The sequence below is a fragment of the Amphiura filiformis genome, chromosome 3, assembly GCF_039555335.1.
Source record: "Amphiura filiformis chromosome 3, Afil_fr2py, whole genome shotgun sequence".
NCBI lineage: Eukaryota > Metazoa > Echinodermata > Ophiuroidea > Amphilepidida > Amphiuridae > Amphiura > Amphiura filiformis.
Window position 1 is genome coordinate 37,843,192 of NC_092630.1, and position 21,029 is coordinate 37,864,220.

The window sequence follows — 21,029 nt, forward strand, 5'->3', positions numbered from 1 at the left end:
CCCATTTTAATTCTGTGAATTTTGCTGAATTGTACAATTATGCAAATTGTTAATTATTATATATATCCTATATTATTTTGTTTCATTCTGGAAATTACATGAAAAATAAGCATTGTATTTTTATAAAGGTTTGATTAAAGTCACATAATATCGAAATATGATAACTGGAATTGTTGTGATTTTGTTTTTGCTTAAATGCTTGTATATGTGCACTTTTAAGTAGAAGGATTCAGTAGCTATATTCATTAATTTAATTTTATAAATTAAAGCCACATTCTTTGCTTTACGACAGTTTTTCGGTTCAAAATTAAAAGGGGATATATCTGACAGTAAAAGCTAATATTTTGTAAAAAAGAAATACACAAATTCTATTTTTATGAATATATTACAATATGGCTGTAATCCCAATGATTTCCACTTTAAGCAGTGCTAATAGGAAAATCTAAGGAAGTTTTGCAGTTAAGTGACATTTAATATGCAACTTATTTTACACAATAGCAAATGTGGACTGTAAACCCACCCACTCACCCTCCTACCTTTCCTGCACACTTGGAAATATCCCAGGGACCTCTTCAACATTTGATCATGAGTCACGCAATATAACCATGCCAAGAAAAATGGACTTTCCTAAAAATATCTTTAAAATCCATCCCTGATCCAATCAACTAGCTTTGTGCCCATTCCATTAAATTTATGACTAGCATGGTGACTTACAACATTGGCTTGATGCTTGGTCTCTCGGGAGGTCTTGGTGTGTCAAAGTGACAGAAAAAGGCTTTCCGCTGTCAGAACTAGGAATCTTCAGTAAAGTCTTTCAATGACAAAATTGATTTATTAAAGAAATTTGTGGCCTTTTTAGTTGCAAAAGTTAAGGGATTTAGTGTAGATAGGATTAATTACAAACATTCCAAAACTAGTAAGTCTTTTGGTGCAAAATGGCTAATTGGGTCTCTAGAAACGAGGATTTGGTAAACACATCTTCTAAAAGGAGACATAGCATGAAAACGGTCTTAAAGCCGATATGTCTTAAAGTTGGCATAATTATATAGGCAAAACATGAGGCCAAGAAAAAATGCTTCAGCAAGCAAGGTGATGTTTTTAAACATCACCTCATTAAAATCTCTCAACCCTTTTGCCAGCTTCTTGACCAAAGCAACACAATTTTTTAAATGTCCATATCATTATGAGTTTAGTAGAATGATGAATATCAATTTTTCTACATGGAAAAACAGTGGCATGATCGACAGGAATTATATATTATCGATTTTTCTCTTTGCCAAATTCCTGAATTTACGTATGAATTCTCTTGAATTTACGAACAGGGGCTCAGACAGCACTGCACTGCACCGTTATAAAACTAACTTGTTTGTATTGCACACTCTTTCACTCACTTATCGCTCCTACTTGATATGCTGCCCGCTGGCTTGCTACCGGCCGATTCCTGTTCACTAATTCAAGAGACATCATGCATAACATGAATTTAACAAAAAAGCAAATCATTATTCGGCATTCTGCCAAACATGATCAATCATAATGATATGTATTAGGGGAAAACTAAATTGGCCTGGACACATTGTCTACAAAGGTTTTTTTAAACATGCCAGAATACTATTTGAGTATATTATGATATTTTGTGTTTGTTTGTTTGTTTAAATGGTCGCTCCATGTGGAGACACGCTTGGGTCCTGATGAGGCCAGGCTCAAACAAAATGCTCAAGCCAGGCTAAAAAGCCTATATAACTAAATAAGCATGCTGGCCTGTATGGAAAGAGAAATGAGAAACAGATCTGAAGACAAAGAACAAGGAAAAGAAGGCCACCCAACAATCAAGTTAACAATTTTACTGTCAGCCTTTGGGTCAAGAGAAAGGAAATGCTTAATCCAATCTCAACTGCCACTGAGGCTCATGTTGGGGTGTGTGTGTGGGGGGGTGTGTTCTGATCCTTAGAAAGAATCCTGAACAACATAAACCTTTGGGAGCACCCAGTTTGAGGCGGCAATATTTTGAAAGCCGTCCTCAAAATTTAAAGGTCAATCTCATCTGTCAATGTCAATTTGGCAATTACAGACTGAAAATGTCTTAAACACAGGAATTGTAGTCAGTAAGGCAAACCCATTAGTTGGGTGATCTAGAGCAATTCCGTGACCGTGGAGAGCGAAGGTTCGTTTCTCAGTGGATTTGTCTTCTATGAAGGTTAATAAAAAAAATTTAGCGGGGTGCCCTCATGAAAGTGTGGGCGGAATCCGTGAGAGCTCCAAATCCAAAATGTCCGCCGTCGGCCATTTAAAAAATTATTTTTCAATGGTTTGGCCTACAATGCTGTTCAATATATGTTTTCTGAGGTTTTTTGGGTCGAGGAATTCATATCTGATGTCGATTTTATGATATGACCATCTTTTGACCTTCAAATCCAAGATGGCCGCCGATTTACAGCTCAGAAAGGTTAAATTGTTACATTTGTCGTATAACCTTCATAATAGGCTCTAATTAAAGTTCTCATCATGCCAAGTTGAGTGATTGACTATAAAAACTACCAGTAATAATGATTTGACCTATTTTTGACCTTTAAATCCAAGATGGCCGCCGATTTTCAGCTCAGAAAGGTCAAATTTTCACATTTGTCGAAGGGCCTTCATAATAGGCTCTAGTTCAAGCTCACAGCATGCCCAGTTGAGTGGTGGACACTAAAAACTACAAGTAATAATAATTTGACCTGTTTTTGACCTTCAAATCCAAGATGGCCGCCGATTTTCAGCTGAGAAAGGTAAAAATTTCAAATTTGTTGTATAGCCTTCATAATAATTATACTCTAATTAGAGCTGAGTAGTCGTAGAGTCTTCATAATAGCCTCTAATGAATACCCCATTCTGGCACAAACATACACCCCCGCACATATACATATATATTCACATTATTTGAATGAGTTTAGTCTATATTGGTTCCCGGTCTACGTGTGTTTTGCTCTACAAACCTATCAACAATGAATGAAGCAGCATCAAAGATATTTATAAACATTTAGAAAGAAACATATTCTATGAGACTAGTGCATAGATCACCTATAACACTGCTTGCTTGTTACCTACAGCAAAATCATCCCCTAACAATGTCTACTGAAATGTGGCAAGCCGTGTAAGGCCTAAGTCGTCTGATACTATCGTCCAAGGTAAACATGGTAAATGGAGAGTTTACAAACAAAAACGAAAAACTGGTCAGAACATGACAAATATGGTGATTTTTACAACATCTCTTCAAGGTAATATGGGTCTAGTACTAGAAGTCAATACATGCAACACATGTTATATTATCATCTTCAGGCAAGCTTGTAAAGGCTCAGTGTTCAAGTAAACCACCAAGTTCTGGAAGAGATGATGAGACAGGGACCATTGGCACCCATTGCAAGTGCCTGCGTTCATCTGTGCGTGGACCTTTCCACGAAAAAACTAAATGTGCATGTGCATGCAGGGTGTGGACCTGAAGCACCCGAATAGACCACGGGGTAAGCTGTTCATAATCAACACACACTCAGCATGGCGCTCCTTTAAGAGCCACATAGTCCTCGTAAAAGATGGGGAGCTGAGGGATCGTTTCGCAGAGGTGAAGAATTTGTTCTTTCGACACGTGGATTCGATCATCTTCACTGAGCACAGGATCCGTTCACTGTAGCCCCTCTTTATAGCAGACTGCAAACGCATGGCCATGCTATGCATAGTGACTATAGATGGCTATGCAATGGGTGCTGTAAAATCGTCCAATCTCAAGGACTTGCTCAATGCTCATTAATGAGTATCAAGAGACAAGAGAAGAACAAGAGTGAGTGGGTCTATGATATTGGGGGAAGAGGTGATGACACTGAGGCTGCCATTTCATCACTTGGTATCAGTAATGAGCAGCTCTTCCAGAAGAACCTGGTACGGCAGCGCGGCTGTCTCAGAAGATCAAAGACACATCTGCTGTCGCCTGGCCACCTCATATCGATCATCTTGAAGAAGACGAAGAGCTCTGTGAGTTGATTAGTTAAAAGCTAAAGATGTCGACTTGGCTAAAACAGCCTAAGAGAAAACTGCCGATCTCAACCATTCCATACTCAGTCGGGCCTCCATGATCACAGCACTGAATAGATCACCACCATTGTTATCAACCTGGTGGAACTCTACACAAGAGTCGTGTCTGCATCAACTATGCTGACTTTGAGATCACTGGACTCTGTATGAGACGATCCCTCAGCTCCCCATCTTTTACGAGGACTGTGTGGCTCTTAAAGGAGCGCCATGCTCAGTGGCGTAACCAGTGGGGGGCAAGCTGCTGGGAAGAAGAGCAAAAAATTGGGAAGGGAAAAGGGAAAGGAGAGAAAAGGGAAGAAAAAGGGAAGGAGAAGAGAAAAAGGGGAAAAGAGGGAAGAAGAGAAAGGGGTAAGAAGAAAAGAAAAAGGAGGGAAGAAAAAAGGGGAAGGGAGAAGAGAAAAGGGAAGGGAGAAGAGAAAAGGGGAAGAAAGAGGGAAGAAGATCTATACTACTTTCATTGTGAAATTTTGTACTCTGAACACTGGATTTTTAGCTTCTAATATGCCAAAAACATGAGCTTCAAGGCTCCGCCCCTTGATCCCCGAGGGCTTTGCCCTCAACCCCACCAGGGCCCCCTAAGGCGGGCCCCTGGACCCCACCCATTTATCACTTGCGCCAAAGCCGCTCGCCATGCGCACATAAGTAATACAACATTTGGTCAAAATTGGGAAATGTTTCAATCTTGCCCCCGGAAGGTCAGGTCTGGTTATGGAGTGTGTGTTTATTATGACCAGCTTACCCCGTGGTCGATTCGGGTGCTTCAGGTCCACACCCTGCATGCACCATACATTTAGTTTTTTCGTGGAGAGGTCCACGCACAGATGAACGCTGGGCGCTTGGGTGCCAATGGACTCCGTCTCAACATCACTTCCAGAATTTAGTGGTTTACTTGAACACTGAGCCTTTACAAGCTTGTCTGAAGATGATATTGAGATATATAACATATATAACATATGTTGCATGTATTGACTTCTAGACAATATTACCTTGAAGAGATGTTGTAAAAATCACCATATCAGTTCTGACCAGTTTTTCGTTTTTGTTTGTAAACTCTCCCATTTACCATGTTTACATCATGTACATTGGACTATAGTATCAGACGACTTAGGCCCTACACGGCTTGCCACATTTCAGTAGACATTGTTAGGGGATGATTTTGCTGTAGGTAACAAGCAAGCAGTGTTATAGGTGATCTATGCACTAGTCTCATAGAATATGTTTCTTTCTAAATATATATAAATATCTTTGATGCTGTATTCATTCATTGTTGATAGGGTGCAGTGCAAAACACACGTAGACCTGGAACCAATATAGACTAAACCGATTCAAATGTGAATATAATATGTATATGTAGTTGTTCAGGGGTGTATGTGGGTCCCAGAATGGGGTTTTCATTAGAGGCTATTATGAATACTCAGAGCTCTAATTAGAGTATAATTATTATGAAGGCTATACAACAAATTTGAAATTTTTAGCTTTCTCAGCTAAAATCAGCGGCCATCTTGGATTTGAAGGTCAAAAAGAGGTAAAATCATTATTACTTGTAGTTTTTAGTGTCCATCACTCAACTCGGCATGTTGAGAGCTTGAATTAGAGCCTATTATGAAGGCTCTACGACAAATGTGAGAATTTGACCTTTCTGAGCTGAAAATCGGCGGCCATCTTGGATTTGAAGGTCAACATTGGGTCAAATTATTATTACCGGTAGTTTTAAGAGTCAATCACTCAACTTGGCATGATGAGAACTTTAATTAGAGCCTATTATGAAGGCTATACGATAAATGTGACAATTTAACGTTTCTGAGCTGTAAATCGGCGGCCATCTTGGATTTGAAGGTCAAAAGTTGGTCATATCATAAAATCGACATCAGATATGAATTACTCGACCAAAAAAACCTCAGAAAACATATACTGAACAGCATTGTAGGCCAAACCATTGAAAAATAATTTTTAAATGGCCGACGGGCGGCCATTTTGGATTTCGGCTCTCACGGATTCCGCCCACACTTTTCGCGAGGGGCACCCCCGCTAATTTTTTTTATTAACCTTCATAGAAGACAAATCCACTGAGAAACGAACCTTCGCTCTCCACGGTCACGGAATTGCTCTAGATCACCCAACTACATGTATACTAGTATACCATAGAAGGCAACTTGCCTTGCATGCTGCCTCAGGTTAAGGTTATTCACTGTCCGAGTGCACATTAGCATCCATTGATTACTGGATCAAGCCTAGGCTCATACACCTGTTCCGAATTATACCATAGTCTTTGTGTTAAGATCATTTTGATCAGTGGTTCATAATCAAAAATTGTAATTCTGATGGCAGTAGGTCAACAGCCCTTGTCGTAGTGCACGTTAGAATATGACAATTGCTATGATTACACAACACAACCCCAACTGGCTCACACTGGATCAGTGGTGTGTGTGTGGGGGTGTTCTGATCCTAGAAAGAATCCTGAACAACATAAACCTTTGGGAGCACCCAGTTTGAGGCGGCAATATTTTGAAAGCCGTCCTCAAAATTTAAAGGTCAATCTCATCTGTCAATGTCAATTTGGCAATTACAGACTGAAAATGTCTTAAACACAGGAATTGTAGTCAGTAAGGCAAACCCATGTATACTAGTATACCATAGAAGGCAACTTGCCTTGCATGCTGCCTCAGGTTAAGGTTATTCACTGTCCGAGTGCACATTAGCATCCATTGATTACTGGATCAAGCCTAGGCTCATACACCTGTTCCGAATTATACCATAGTCTTTGTGTTAAGATCATTTTGATCAGTGGTTCATAACAAAGAAAGTGTGAGCCAGTTGACCTAGCAATTGTCATATTCTAACGTGCACTACGACAAGGGCTGTTGACCTACTGCCATCAGAATTACAATTTTTTTCAGATAATGCATTCTGAAGACAAAAATAAGACTGCTGCAATCGGAGACCTTTTGAAATAGCATCCTGTCTAGTACCACCCTGTCCTAGTTTCATGGCCAAGGATTATGGGAAGGAAACCTTTGAGTGACCTAGCTTTAGAACTGAACTTTACGAAATCAGGACCGTAACTTGGATATATGCAGGTAAACAAGTTTCAGGTTGCCAGATCATCAAGTACCATGATTCAAAAACATTTCCTAAGGCCAAGTTTTCATCACTGTCTATGAAAATTAAATTTGTTGGCATATGTTATCAATATCCTCTTCATTAGCGGGGATGTGCGGACTAAAGTTTCATTTTTTTAACATTTCCTCCTTGGAATAAGATGTATCGGGCAAACTCCTAAGCAGATTTCTTGTACTATCTGATATGTGTATTATAAATGAATATGTGACATGATCTGGTTCAAGGGGGGCCAAAGGAGGCATTTTTGAAAATTGAGTTACTATAATTATTACCCTACACAAACATTAGGCTTTCATTTTCTGAAAACACCAAAAGTCTAGCATACTTGGTTCTGAAGTTTTATGATGTCTATTTTCTTATGTATTTTATTGTTTTTTACTCCATATTTTTGCCTTTATCTCAATTTCAAGTTAGCCGCCCTTAACCCCCAATCCCCATGGACCAGATTGTGTCATATTTTGAATAAAAGCATTAAAATGAACATTTTCTACAAAATACAGTTTTCTTGTGATCAAATGGCTCATTTTGGTACAAAACTGTAATATTAATAGTGTGATAAAATGCTGAAACTTCTCATGGCAGGGCAATATAATGATATTTGCGATTTATGCCATATTCGGTCATGTGACAAAGATTTAAATTCCACCAGCAAGTAAGGACACAGAGATTTAATTCTTGGTGGGATGGGATCTTCAGAAAAGGGATCTCTCTATACAAGTCCAAGGAGCCTGTGTGTGCCATTAGGAGAATTTTGATGGTGTATAACCAGTGGTGGCACCAGAATCCTATAACATATACACCAACACGCTAGAAAAAGATAATGCAAATAACCAATTTCCATGCCCCCACAGCACTGTGTGCATCTATTGGGAACTAACCTTTTGTTATGCTAAATAGCCTTCCGAATTTTGTGTGTTGAAGATTGCACTCTTAGCACATCAAAAGAGAAGATGTTCTCCGTGTCAAAAAATGACTCGGAATTTCTTACACACTTGTGTATAATATTTGTGTACTGAGGGTAGATTGGACATATGCTTCGAATGAAGTTTTCATTAATTTTTACAGGAGGTACTCAAGACTAAGGGAAATGTCCATATGCCCTCTTGGTGCCGCCAGTGCAAAGAGGATCTATTAATCAAGCAGCAACCTGTGAGGGACCAGTAGCAGACAGATGCATGTAATGTTCAAATCCTGTAGTGATACTTTTTCTTATTCTGTGTCATTTTTTAAGTTTTCAGCATTTAGAATTCACACTGGGGATAGACCCACACACATCCTTGTGTAGGGGAAGTGAAGTGACTATGAGTCTAAAAATATCCTAGCAGATCATAATCAAATCAAATAAAGTAAACACGCCTTATGTGCAGTGCATAGTACATTTTATGGCATTTAAAGTCGGAAAGTTCCATAAATTATTATCCTTAACAACCAACTTGGGAGGAACATTGTTGGTGTGTAATGGTGTGTGAATGTGACGCTATATGTGCTTGTGTGTTCAGCATGGATACTATTAGGTAAGTACTTATTCACTTTTCTTCATAACCAGGGATATGAGACAAATATCCCTGATCATAACCAAGTGCCATAGTACTGAGTACTACAATGTATCTTTTTTTCAGTAGCAAAACTTTACCATCATATCTGATTTTGTAAAACGTAACTCTGATATTTCCTATGATTATATGCTTTGGGCTTGCCTTCCTTGTGATTTAATTTAGGTGTACAGCCAAGGTCTTAGGCAGGATTTGAAGGTTTGGGTGTGTAAATTCAAAAACTTGGGTGTGTAAATTTAATGATTTGTATACAAAGTATAGGCCATGTTGGTAAAAAGTGGGTGTGTAACTTACACATTTGGGTGTGTAAACACTCCCTACACGGATGGCTGTCAAAGCCCTTGTGTACAGCGTAATAACATTTCTTAAACACTTGAGAATGTTCTTGCAATCTTATTGGTTCTTACCCGTGTGATATGACACGATATCACACACCTTAGCGTCTGCATGTCGACGCGATACTCGTACGCGCTATTGGAACCAATCAGATGTGCTTAGCAGTAACAGGACTGATCGATTCTACGCCCTAGGTAATTCCTTGTAAAATAATAGGATTTAATAATTTGGTATACTTATGATTAATATATTTATTTAAATTGAAGAGTGGAAGGCGTAATACAACTCGGCTTCACCTCATTGTTTTACTTAAAATAATGACAGCGGCTAAAAACCTTTATTCTCTAAATATTTTGTTTTATGTGAGGTTAAACATGTTAACATAAACTTCAGTTCACAAAAAAAGATTCGTAACTATTTCCACTCAATTTTGGGTTTGTCTTTTTAGTTTGAGAACACCTACACAAATCTGAGAGAGATATGGATTGAAGTCAACCTTCTATTTCTTTTCAATAACAACCATTTATGAGGTTTGAGCAGCACATAATGATGACATCTGTAGAGCAAAGCTGCTTTATCTTTTTATATTCTGATTTTGACATAATTATTCACAATAACAATATATTGACAGTTATTTTAAGAAATAAATAAATATAAATATTTCAATATATCACTTCAAATTTTCCACAAAACTGCTTGTCATTTTGACACATTCAACTAGAAAATAAATATCACCCTATTTCAAAAAGCAATAGACATTTAAATTCAGATATTTTGATAAGAACTCAAGCCTGTTCTCAAGATTAAAGTGACATTTTAAAGAATTGTTTGCAAGCACCCTGCGGCAAGCATTTGTGTTTTGCTAGATCTTTAAGGGCTGGGGTATGAACGTTTGGACAGTATTTATTTTGGGACCTTAGAGCATCAGACATATCAAATTGCATTCTGAATAAGAATATCATTCTGATATCAAATAATTTTGATTTTTGAAATTGCAATTTAATACACATTTTATGGCAAATCATTAAAATTGATATTTTTGATATTTAACAGTACTTGAAGTAAACTTTGTAAATCTGATGATTTATACTTAAAGTGTATGTAGGTGGGATGAAAAGCCGACGATCAATTGAAAATTTTGACCTTTCAGATTGAAGATATGGATTTTTTCCCAAAACACCAAAAAAAAAAATTAGGTCTTTTTGGGAAAAAAATCCATATCTTTAATACTGAAAGGTCAAAATTTTCAATTGACCGTCGGCTTTTCCTCCCTGCTACATACACTTTAAGAATATATCATTAGATTTATATAATTTACTTCGAGGACTGTTATATATCAAAAATTTGAAAAATATCAAATTTTTATAATTTGTCATATAATTTGTATTATATTGTGATTTTCAAAAAATGAAAATTATTTGATATCAGAAAGACATGCTTCGTATTCAGAATGCAATTCGATAGGTCTGAGGTGCTTTCATGTCCCACAAAAAATACTGTCGAAACGCAATAAACGCTCATTTTAGATCCCTTAAGGCATGAAAACTGGTCTTTAGTTAACAAAGGCTTACAACTTTTTTTTTAATGAGGTTGCCCTGAGCATAAGCAGAATTCGAAAGGGGGTCATTGCCAAAACATCTGTAAAACAAAATATATCTGTGGTGAGAAAAAGACAAATATATGGGAGAATGTCTCCAAAATTGCAAGTCATTCTGTGAAAATGAGGTCTTTTGGTAAAAGTCACCTCTTAGCCGGAAGTCTTTATACTTGACATGTACGATAATCTGAGTTCCCCTTGTCCAAGAATAATATAATATGAAAGAGTGCTAGCCCTTTTTAGTTACATCAGACAGGGCAAAGATTACTCAATCAACAAGTTGCTTAAACCACAGATTTTCTTTTAAATTATAAGTACTAGTATTATATTTATATGGTTTACACTTTGTGGTAACAGATGAGGGGCCAAGGAAAAATAAATGTTTGTTTGTACAAAGAGCCTTTTTAGGTGGATATCTTGCTATTTAAAAAGCCAAAGTAGATACATGGTGTCCCAGAAAAAATTACTGAGTGAACAAAATTGAACGTAAGTCGAGAACTAGGCATCAAAATCAAATCATTTAAAATGTAGCGCATAGCCTATTTTATTGTGCATCACATACAAAAATTTTGTTTGATTCGGTTGAATGGTTGCGAAGAAATTAATAATTACATAATGCGCGCATCAATGCAGATCATTACAAGTTTGAGCGCTTTTTTCATACTTCACGCACCGCTTCCTAAAGGTTGTGTATCTCATTAAATTAGTCCACATTATCTATTTTATAATCCGATGGTGTTATGTTATTCATGTTTTCACTGAAGATGAATAACAGTTTGTCCGAGAAAACTTTGAATTCTGCAATTGGAAGCTTCCTAACTTTAATTCTTTAAGTTGCAAATATGTAATATTTTAACTTTCCAAACAACATTTGAGCCAAGAATGACGATGAACAAGTGCTTACAGCTTTACATGTGATTTTTGATACCATGCAATCAAACTTTGCATTATAATTTCTTGGAAATATTCCAAAAACATGTGTGAGAATTTTTTTTAAGCCAGATGGAACTCTTTAAGCAACATTTATATCAACAATAATGAAAAAAGATATTTATAAGTACCGAGCATCATCTTACATGCAAGCTTTCATTTTCAATATCGTGTAGGTTTTCAAATTTGAACAAAACCTAATCAAATGTTTTGCAAGAAACAGACCCGGGAAACAGATTATTTAAAAAGAACGAAAAGGATTTCACGGTACAAAATATGAAACCCATTGATAGTTAACCACTATTGGGCATTGTGTTGAATGATCTTTCTTTCAAACTTGGAAAGAAGTGAATTGACGCATGCGTTATGTAATCGCTCATTTCTTTGCAATCAGTTGACCGATTCCAGTAAAATTAGCGTATAAGATGCAGAATAAGATGGGCTACACGCTGATTCTTAGATTTTTGGATTCTGATTTGCCAAATGAAACATAGCTAATTCTTAATTTTAATATTTTAATATTTGGTCAATTTTTGGAAGTAAGGGACAAAACTTGCATTTTTAGGGTGTTTTTTGTATGCTGTGACAATCAAGTCCAAAAACTTGTACAAAGACCAATTTCAAGTGAGGCATTCTAATTTTTGGAAAATGCATTTTCTCATATCTTTTCAAAATAACATAAAAAATTAATATTATGACCATCTCTTAGCCTATACTCAAGATTTTGAATGCTTAGACTTGTGCCAAGTCTTAGAATTTCATGACTGCAAGTGTAAAAAAACATGCAATTACATGTTGTGTGTGGTCCATTTTCCCTCAAATTGCGAAAATATTAATATCGGACTTTTATTTTTATTTATGATTCATTTGGCAAAACAAGGTAATATTTGTTAATTTCAAAAAATTAGTGCTGTATTTTATCTGGAATCGGGAATATACAGTGGAAATGAGAGAAAGGGTGTGACTTTTTTATCGGAATATATTTGTAGGGTATGAAAAATTCTAATTATACTAATTATGCATATTTATTTATGACCCTGTGTACTTTCCGAGCTTAGGATACGAAAAAGGCAAAGTACTTATTATTTGGGGTGTGTTTGAAACTTTGAAACAAAGGGATCTGAGGCAGGGAAGGAGGTACTTGGCTCACTGACAAAAAATGTGAAAATGACCCCTAAGCAAGATTTAAGATCCACAAAAGAACCTAATTTCCTACTCTCAATGGAACTCTTGCAGAAAGAAATATGTGTTTTGTTTTTCATAATAACTGTCATGGTGACCACACAACAGTACATTTTAGGCATTATAGCACTAAAGAACACAGCTTGTGTGTGAACTTACAAAGGAACACAACAATTTATGAAACACAAGAAAAAAACAAAATACCAGATGAAACCAACATAGCAACCATTTTTAACCATAATTTACAACATATTTGATACTTTTTTGGGACTTCAGGGAAAAGTTGTGATTTTAACACATTATCCTGGGGCACAACCTAGGGTGTTCTGTTTTTCTTTTAATCCGTACTTATATACTTAATAGTCCCATGCTTGCATTAAGATAGCGTGACCAAAATATAAGCTACCCACTCACTACCACAACAGCACATTGGATCTTAACCACTTATAACAGCTTATAATGCTTAAATACTTAAGAAATATTATTCTGAACTCTGACATTAACATTTTAGTTTTTTAATATCTTATTATAGTACAACACTTCTCACATGAAGGAAATATATTGTGACATGATACGGAATATGGGCCAATTCACCTAGATGAGTCAATCCTGAGTGCATGCGGGCGGGCAGCATTAGTGACAGCACAGCCGCCTTGAGTGAGCAGACAGCTAAGCTACCGTCAAAATGGCAGCCAGATGCATCAGATGCCTAGTATGGAGTAGCTGTCATAAATCAGGTAATATTTTGTATTTTTAAAGTGATTTATAAATATTTCTCTGATAGTAGATTTAAGGCAGTGTTAAACTGACAATGCAGATTGTCACTATCTCACTACTGATGTCATAATTCATGCAATTCATTTTAGTTGCTTTTTCATGTTAAATTACAATTTTTGTTGAACGTGTATGACTCACTTTGAATATTCCACTAGCTTCTAGCCATGTGACACGCATGATGGACACTTATTATCTTTTAGCTGTGTGCAATATAATATTGTGTGCTTTTTCTATCATAACATTATATTGCTGCATAGAAGCTTATACAGTAGTGAATATATTTTGCTATATATTTTGTTATATACAATGGTTAGCACTATAATACTATTATAATTCAGTCTGGTGGTTATTTTTTGTGTGGGGTGGGGTGGTTGTGGGTTATGAGTTATTTTTTGTTGGGGTGAAGGGTTTCCTGCATTAGTTTGTTTCAACTCATTTCTTCCTATCATTTGCTTCATTCATGTAGATAATGATCAGCTTTGTTATATGTATCTTGTTGATTTTCCTCAGTAAATCATTTTTATTAACAACCTGTTGCTCTTAATTTAAGTGCATTTCATGCTTTTAAGCTTTTATACTTAAAAGTATATTACTGATCGGTGCATTTGTATTTTATTGTTCTATGTTCTATGTGTTGCCTGGACAGTTCATTTCCCACATTTCCCTGTGTATATGAACATTGTGTACTTGCCTTAAGCATATACTGCATAGTCTATGCCTTTAAGATATTCAGAGAATAACATCAATCCCAAGCTACATTTACCACGCATATCATTGTAGTATCTGAACTACAATGTCAAGAGAGACAAATCTTTATTCTTTGAGCCTATGTAATTCCATGCAAATTCAATAGGGACACAATCTCAAAGATAAAATCTGTCAGTTTTCTTCATATTTTGTTGATATTTCAGAACAGAAACTGGTTTAAGGGTACTTTTCTGATTTATCAATCTATTTTAGAGTGACTTCAAAAATGTTTACAAATTTTTGTGGTTCTCAATAGATCGCTGGAAGCTCATTTTATTTGAATATCTCTGTTTTAAATCATATATCTCACACAAAGACTCTTGTCAATTGATTGACAATTGGTTATTTTTAGCATCAGCTGCAAAGACTATTGCACTCCCCATTGCATGCTACCATGGCAACGCTAATAATCGTGTGCATATAGCATTAAGTTTCCCACCTGGTGACACCCTCGACTCACCAATTACAGGTATGGGTGCTTCTGAAATAATTTTAGATATATTTATATCATTTTGTTGTCCTGATGATTTATGAAATGCAGAGGAAAAAAGGAATATACAAATAATGAATGTTTTTTTATTTGTATACTATTAGTACTAACACATTTTCTTAAAACTTGCATCATAATGAGAGTGTGTTAATTTGTATTTTTGTTAATAATTTAGATTTGTAAAGTGCCTTCAGTTAGGTAAGCATGTGTAACAAAACATGTGACATACACAACATATGTCACATGTAGCAATTTCTTTACACTTGCACATGGATTATGCCGTGGATTATGCTGAAAGCCATTAGTCATAATGTGCAATATTTAAAAAAACACCATTTTTAGTCAAACATGATTTTTTTTTTGCATATTTGTAATGTTGACACATGCTCCTCATTACACTTCATTGGATGTTAGCTAAATATGTGTTGTTGTTTTTATGACAAAAGAGCAATTTTGAATTAATGTCATAATTACGACGGTAAATCCCAGGCTTTTGTAAATCCCCCCATAGAGCTTAACAGTTAAGTGGCAAAGATAGTAAGTAGGTTTTCTTTCAATTCACATCATTACCATTGACTTAAATTGGGCAGAAAACCTTCCTGATAGTTGTTACTACTAATATTATTTCATACTTTTTGGCAAAGATAAGATATTACAATTTGACTAAAATCTCAGTACTAAAATATGCAACATGTTTTTTGTTGAAAATTTCATGATTATGGTAACATAATGAGATTGTTTCTGTCAAAGTAGAATTTATTAGCTTGAAATATATTAAATGATATTGATGAGATTACAAGGTAGATTGTGCATTTATTGAGTTTGGTGATTTGAAGCAGTTGTCATTGCACAAAATATAAGTATATGATTCTGATCACATATTTGAGAGGTTTTTGTTGCATTTTATGCTTTTATTTATCATTTCAATTCAGATAGTGTGTTACTGAATATCTGACCTCACAAAGCCCAACACTAAGTACTGAATATACAATCCTACTGCTATTTGCAAACTTGAAAATGTCAATTTTGTTAGATTCTATAACAGGAAGAAGAGCCACCTTAGAATATATTTATAATTTTATTGCATCCGCCTAGCCATTTTTACTACTTTTCCTTTCTACTTTCAGATGCAGAACCCACTGACACTAAATCAGACCTCCTATCTGATCAACCAACTGCAGATTCCAAAGCAGAAGAAGCCAAATTATTAATAAATGATGAAGTAAATAAAGACAGTGGAAATGCTATAGATATATTTGCAAATTCTCTTGCAACATCAATTGTAGATGAATCTGTAAGACAATCCTGTGGGATGAGTAAAACCAGTGAGATGGATGTGAACGAAAATGTCATCAAATGTTCTTCTATAGACATGTTTGCACATTCCCTTGCGGAATCTATTGTAGATGAATCTGTGAAACAATCAGCTATGGATCATGGAATTCCCACAGACCCTAGTGAAAATAAACCGAGCAGTGAAATGGATGTGAACAAAGGGCAAGTTGAATGTTCTTCTATAGAGATGTTTGCACATTCTCTTATAGAGTCAATAGTAGATGAATCTGTGAAACAATCAACCATGGACTGTGACAAGGATCAAACTGAAACAAGTAAAGATCAAGATAACACTGATTGTGAACCTATAAAAGGTCCCTCTGTATTTGCATTGATCAAACTTTTCAGTACCCTACCTGATCAAAATTTGACAAAGCCATCTAAAGAAAGACCAACTAGATTAAGTCAGCTGCTAAGTGAGGACCAAGGGGTATTTGAATCAACCGAACCCACTAGAAATGAGACTGAAGAATCACCAAATAGCACTCCAGTGGTACCTCCTAATTCACCTGATGAAACCCAAGAGGATATTACACCTAAAAGCTCTCAAGAGCCTAGTGTAGCATGCACTCAAGATAACATACTAACATCAAATGATGGCCCAGATCTATCACATATTGATTCAAAGTTGGTCACAGACGATGAAGGCAGAAATTCATCAAATAATGGAGATAGTGTTAACAGAATCAATGATGAAATACAAGTGTCATCAAATAAGGACACAGAGGTGGAACACCGCAATGATACACACATAGTTAACATAACCAATGGTGAAAATGATACAGAATTGATCACAGCTATAATGGTAGATTCACTATGTGAAATACCAGAAATACATGTACACAGTCCTGAAGAGGGTAAAATGGTGGACCAGTCAAGTAGTATAGAAGCTGAAGTTATACCTACCAATATTGACATGTTAGAATCTGTAAATGGTGATCATGAGATATTGATACAGCCTGAGATATGTGATATATCTCAGACACAACCTGTTGAAGAAGAATTTGTAGTAGTGTCCATGAGTGAGGAACTAACTGCTGTGCCTATTATATCAGATGGAATATTAGGCAACAATCACAACATCGGTGGAACCGGAGAGGATTATCAAGAGCCTGATACTCACCAGGAAGATTTTGTTATTCTCAATTGTATAGAGCCTATAGATGATGATACTATTGTAGATTTGCGTTCCATGATTGATAAGGGTGATTGGAGACTTATGGCAAAGCTAAGTGGATTAGAAGGCGGAATGGATATTGCAATCTGCCCAAATGGGAATGTGGGTATCACAGATTTCATGGCATCGTGTGTGAGGATGTACAGCAAAACTGGTCAATATATGAACACAATATACAGCGGTCTTACAAGGGATAAATGGTATCCATTTGGTATCACAGTTGGTGATAAAGGATGTGTGTATGTGACCAATAGAGCTTGTTCTGTGGAATTATTTGATTCACAGTCAAGATACAAATCCCACTTTTTATCAAGTGAGGCTAAGCTAAAGAGTGGTGCAGATAAAGCATTTGCTGGGATAGCAATAGATAACAGTGGACATGTCCTGATTGGTCACTGCACCCCAAATTGCATCAACAAACATGATCAAAGTGGTAGTTTCATCAGCAGCATCAAAGTGAGCATCAAACCAAGGTTTCTATCAGTATGTCCTGATGGTAACATTGCTATTGGTGCATGGGAGCATGACACAGGTGTACAGATAATTGATCCAGATAGTGGGGATGTTTTACACACACTAAACGCTCCACCAGATGTCCCCTACTGGTGCCCATCAGGAGTATGCTGTTACCAAGATATTGTCTTTGTCTCCAATTGTCCTAGAGCTCTTGATTACCCAGATGGAATCTACTGCTTCTCTGTAACCACTGGTGAATATATAAGTTGTATCTCCAATCAGGTGTTCTTCCCTCTTGGACTGATAACAGATGGAAAGAAGTTAATGGTGACTGAGCTCAAATGTGTCAAAATATTCAAAGCTATATAAAGGCTTCACTCTAGCCCATGCCAGATGGTGACAACTCTCTAGTCCAGAGGTTCCCTAGTCCGAAGGTCCGCTAGTCCGAACACGTAATTTACCATTCACTAGTCCAAATTCTAAAAAGGTTCACTACTCCGAATATCAGGTTTTCTGGACTGAGGGTTCGTTAGTCTGAATAATAAATAAGCTTCTCCAGTCCGAAGGCTCGCTAACCCTAACCCTAAACCCTAACCATAACAATAACCCTAAACCCTAACCATAACCCTTATTCTATATTCAGACTAGAGAACCTTCGGATTAGCGAACTTAATTTGGTTTTCGGACTAGAGACCCTTCAGACTAGAGAACCTTCGGACTACCGACCCTTCGGAAGTCACGGCCAGATGTACATGAAATTTAATGCTCAACATTTAAATGTATTTCAGAAATATCCTAGACTGTCCACAGGAGACTGCCATTGAATTGTCCAATAGTATAGAGGTTACCCGTGTTCTATAAGCTGCATATCCTATCAGTGACTGCTATACCTTGTTTAGGACTTTCAAAAGAAGTACCTGCATGTGCAACCATGACTGTCTCAAAATAACCCCGAGGTCATGCATTGAATTGGTTTGAATGAGGAATACTACGGGAACCAGCGCCTTTTGTTAGATGTCACACATGAGTAAAGTGGATAACCTCTATTAGTGTAAGCTGATGACCAATGATATGTTTTGTCTGCATTAAGGCCACCTTTAAAGCTACAATCAAGTGCAAATTTGCTGGGACACTTCCATAGTTCAATGACCCTCCCCGCTCCCCTTATTCAATGTTGTATACCAAACACCTCATTTTTTAAATGGGCTATATTTTTGCTCCAACATGGGTTGGTGGGGGAGGGAGGGGATTCGAAATAGGTTGGAAACTATACAAATAAAATATCATATGGTGAACTTCATATGACCAGTTGGCGGTTTTATTGAACAGAGGGCACGAAATATGAACAAGTGTTTGCACTTGATTGTAGCTTCAGTGGTGTAGATTTTGTTTAACATGGTATAGTGAATCCAGCACCTTTTGGCAACAAAATAAGTTTATGGTACAAATGCACACGAAAAATTTTGCCATATTGAAGCTAAACTGATGAAATATGGAGCAAAAGTGTAATAAATTTGTGCGAAGCGCACAAAAATTGGCACTTTTTACATTAAAATGGCTAAATATGAGGTTAATTTGGTCAGAAACCCACTTACAGTCATCAACATGGGGGGATAATTATATGTACTATCCCATTATGAAAATATTGGTGATTGATCCCCCATCTCCCCGGGATCTACGCCTATGGCTAGCTTTAAATTGATACCCTACTTTAAAAAATCTAATGTATGATTTTGAAACTATGATCAAAAACAGCACACATTTCTTACTATGTTCAGTATATCTGACAAGTTATATTTGTCTACATCTAAAATTGAGAAAAATTGATATATTGCTTTTTGCATCTGAACTCATCAAATGTAGGTCAAACTATACTTTTTCTAAATCCTTATGACGAAAGGAATACATTGGTATGGTTTTTAACAAGAATTGACCAAATTTGAAATTTCACCCCTGCATAAGCGGCCATTTTGGATTTATGCAAATTAGGCACTGTTCCACTACTTGGACTTTTGGGACTTTTAATATGTTCTTTAATACACTTTTCTGAAATGAATGGTACTCAAATGGTTTCTGTTGCAATTAGTGGTGGGTAATTTTTAATAAATTTGAGATCAACAATCACCAAAGGTTCACAATTGTGACACGATCTTGTCCATGGGGGCCAAAGGCGGCAAATTTGAAACTGAGACACAGGTAAAAATATGGAGCAAAAACAATAAAATCCATAAGAAAATAGATATCAAAAAACTTCATAACTTTATAACCAAGTAAGTATGCTAGACCTTTGGTGTTTTCAGTAAATGATAGCCTATTGTAATTGTATGTATAATGTAATAAATTACAGTAACTCAATTTTAAAAAATGCCTCCTTTGGCCCCCATAGACCAGATTGTGTCACAATTGAAGTTTCCAACTTTTGCTTGCTCCAGTCACATTGTTGTTGAACAGAAATGTATCAGGCAAAGTGACTAAAATGAGTCAGGTCACTAAAATCAATCAATCTTCGACATTGTTAAATAACACATACGAATGTGACATCTTGGTGAAACCATTATAAGCATTGATTCATTTGTTTGTTTCCGAGATGTAAACCAGAGACTGTGTATAAAGGGACTGGAAACAGCTCCCACCCATTGTATTATGCGAGTTGCTGTTTTACAAATTATCTTCAGTTGAGCAAGCATGTATAATACTTTGATCACAAGACCCAAGTACGAATCCCAGCACAGTTACAATACAGTGGTTGATTTGTCTTGCACAATGGGAAAGGAACCTGCATGTTTGCCTATAGTAAAATACTCAAAAAATGCCATTATAATCATCAAAGAACATTATTTGAAGAATTATGTCAGTATCGAAATCAATAGGAACTGAAAGTGTACACACTCCAGGAAAATGTTTAATTTGTTTGTTCTAGCAATAGCATTCCAAATTTCCACAATATTATCATATTTTGTCTTCTAAATTTTTTATGTAAATAATTCTCAATGCTACATCAAAATTAAACATTCCAAAAATCATAAAAAGTTGCACAATTTGACATAACTTTAGAATATTTTGGAATAGTTTGATGCTTGTTTGGTTTTGAGAAGGGCAACATGGGTAAATAATAAGAAATCAAACATCGCACCCTCAGCGCAACTCGCACATAATCAAAGGTTGTAAAAGATATTCCAATAACAATAGCCAACAATAAGCTGTTTCTAGTCCCTTCATATAATGTCACTGAGTAAACCAAACTTATTTTGGGTATATTTCTAAATC

The 21,029-nt window shown here is 36.2% G+C and overlaps 1 protein-coding gene across 1 annotated transcript; it reads left to right on the forward strand.

Annotated features, from left to right (window-relative positions):
• Window positions 1-8,606: 8,606 nt before the first annotated feature.
• LOC140147684 (uncharacterized) lies at window positions 8,607-18,152 on the forward strand. The gene is made up of 3 exons (XM_072169453.1): window positions 8,607-8,696; window positions 13,313-13,517; window positions 15,922-18,152. Exons 2-3 carry the CDS (start codon window positions 13,466-13,468, stop codon window positions 18,129-18,131), a joined length of 2,262 nt encoding a protein of 753 aa, XP_072025554.1. The 5' UTR covers window positions 8,607-8,696; window positions 13,313-13,465; the 3' UTR covers window positions 18,132-18,152.
• Window positions 18,153-21,029: the final 2,877 nt, after the last annotated feature.

Excerpts from the sequence above, each read along its gene's own strand:
- LOC140147684 (XM_072169453.1), top strand. The coding sequence starts at position 13,466 with ATGGCAGCCAGATGCATCAGATGCCTAGTATGGAGTAGCTGTCATAAA. Across the intron at positions 13,518-15,921 it reads GAGTAGCTGTCATAAATCAG|ATGCAGAACCCACTGACACT; the intron begins GTAATATTTTGT and ends TTCTACTTTCAG.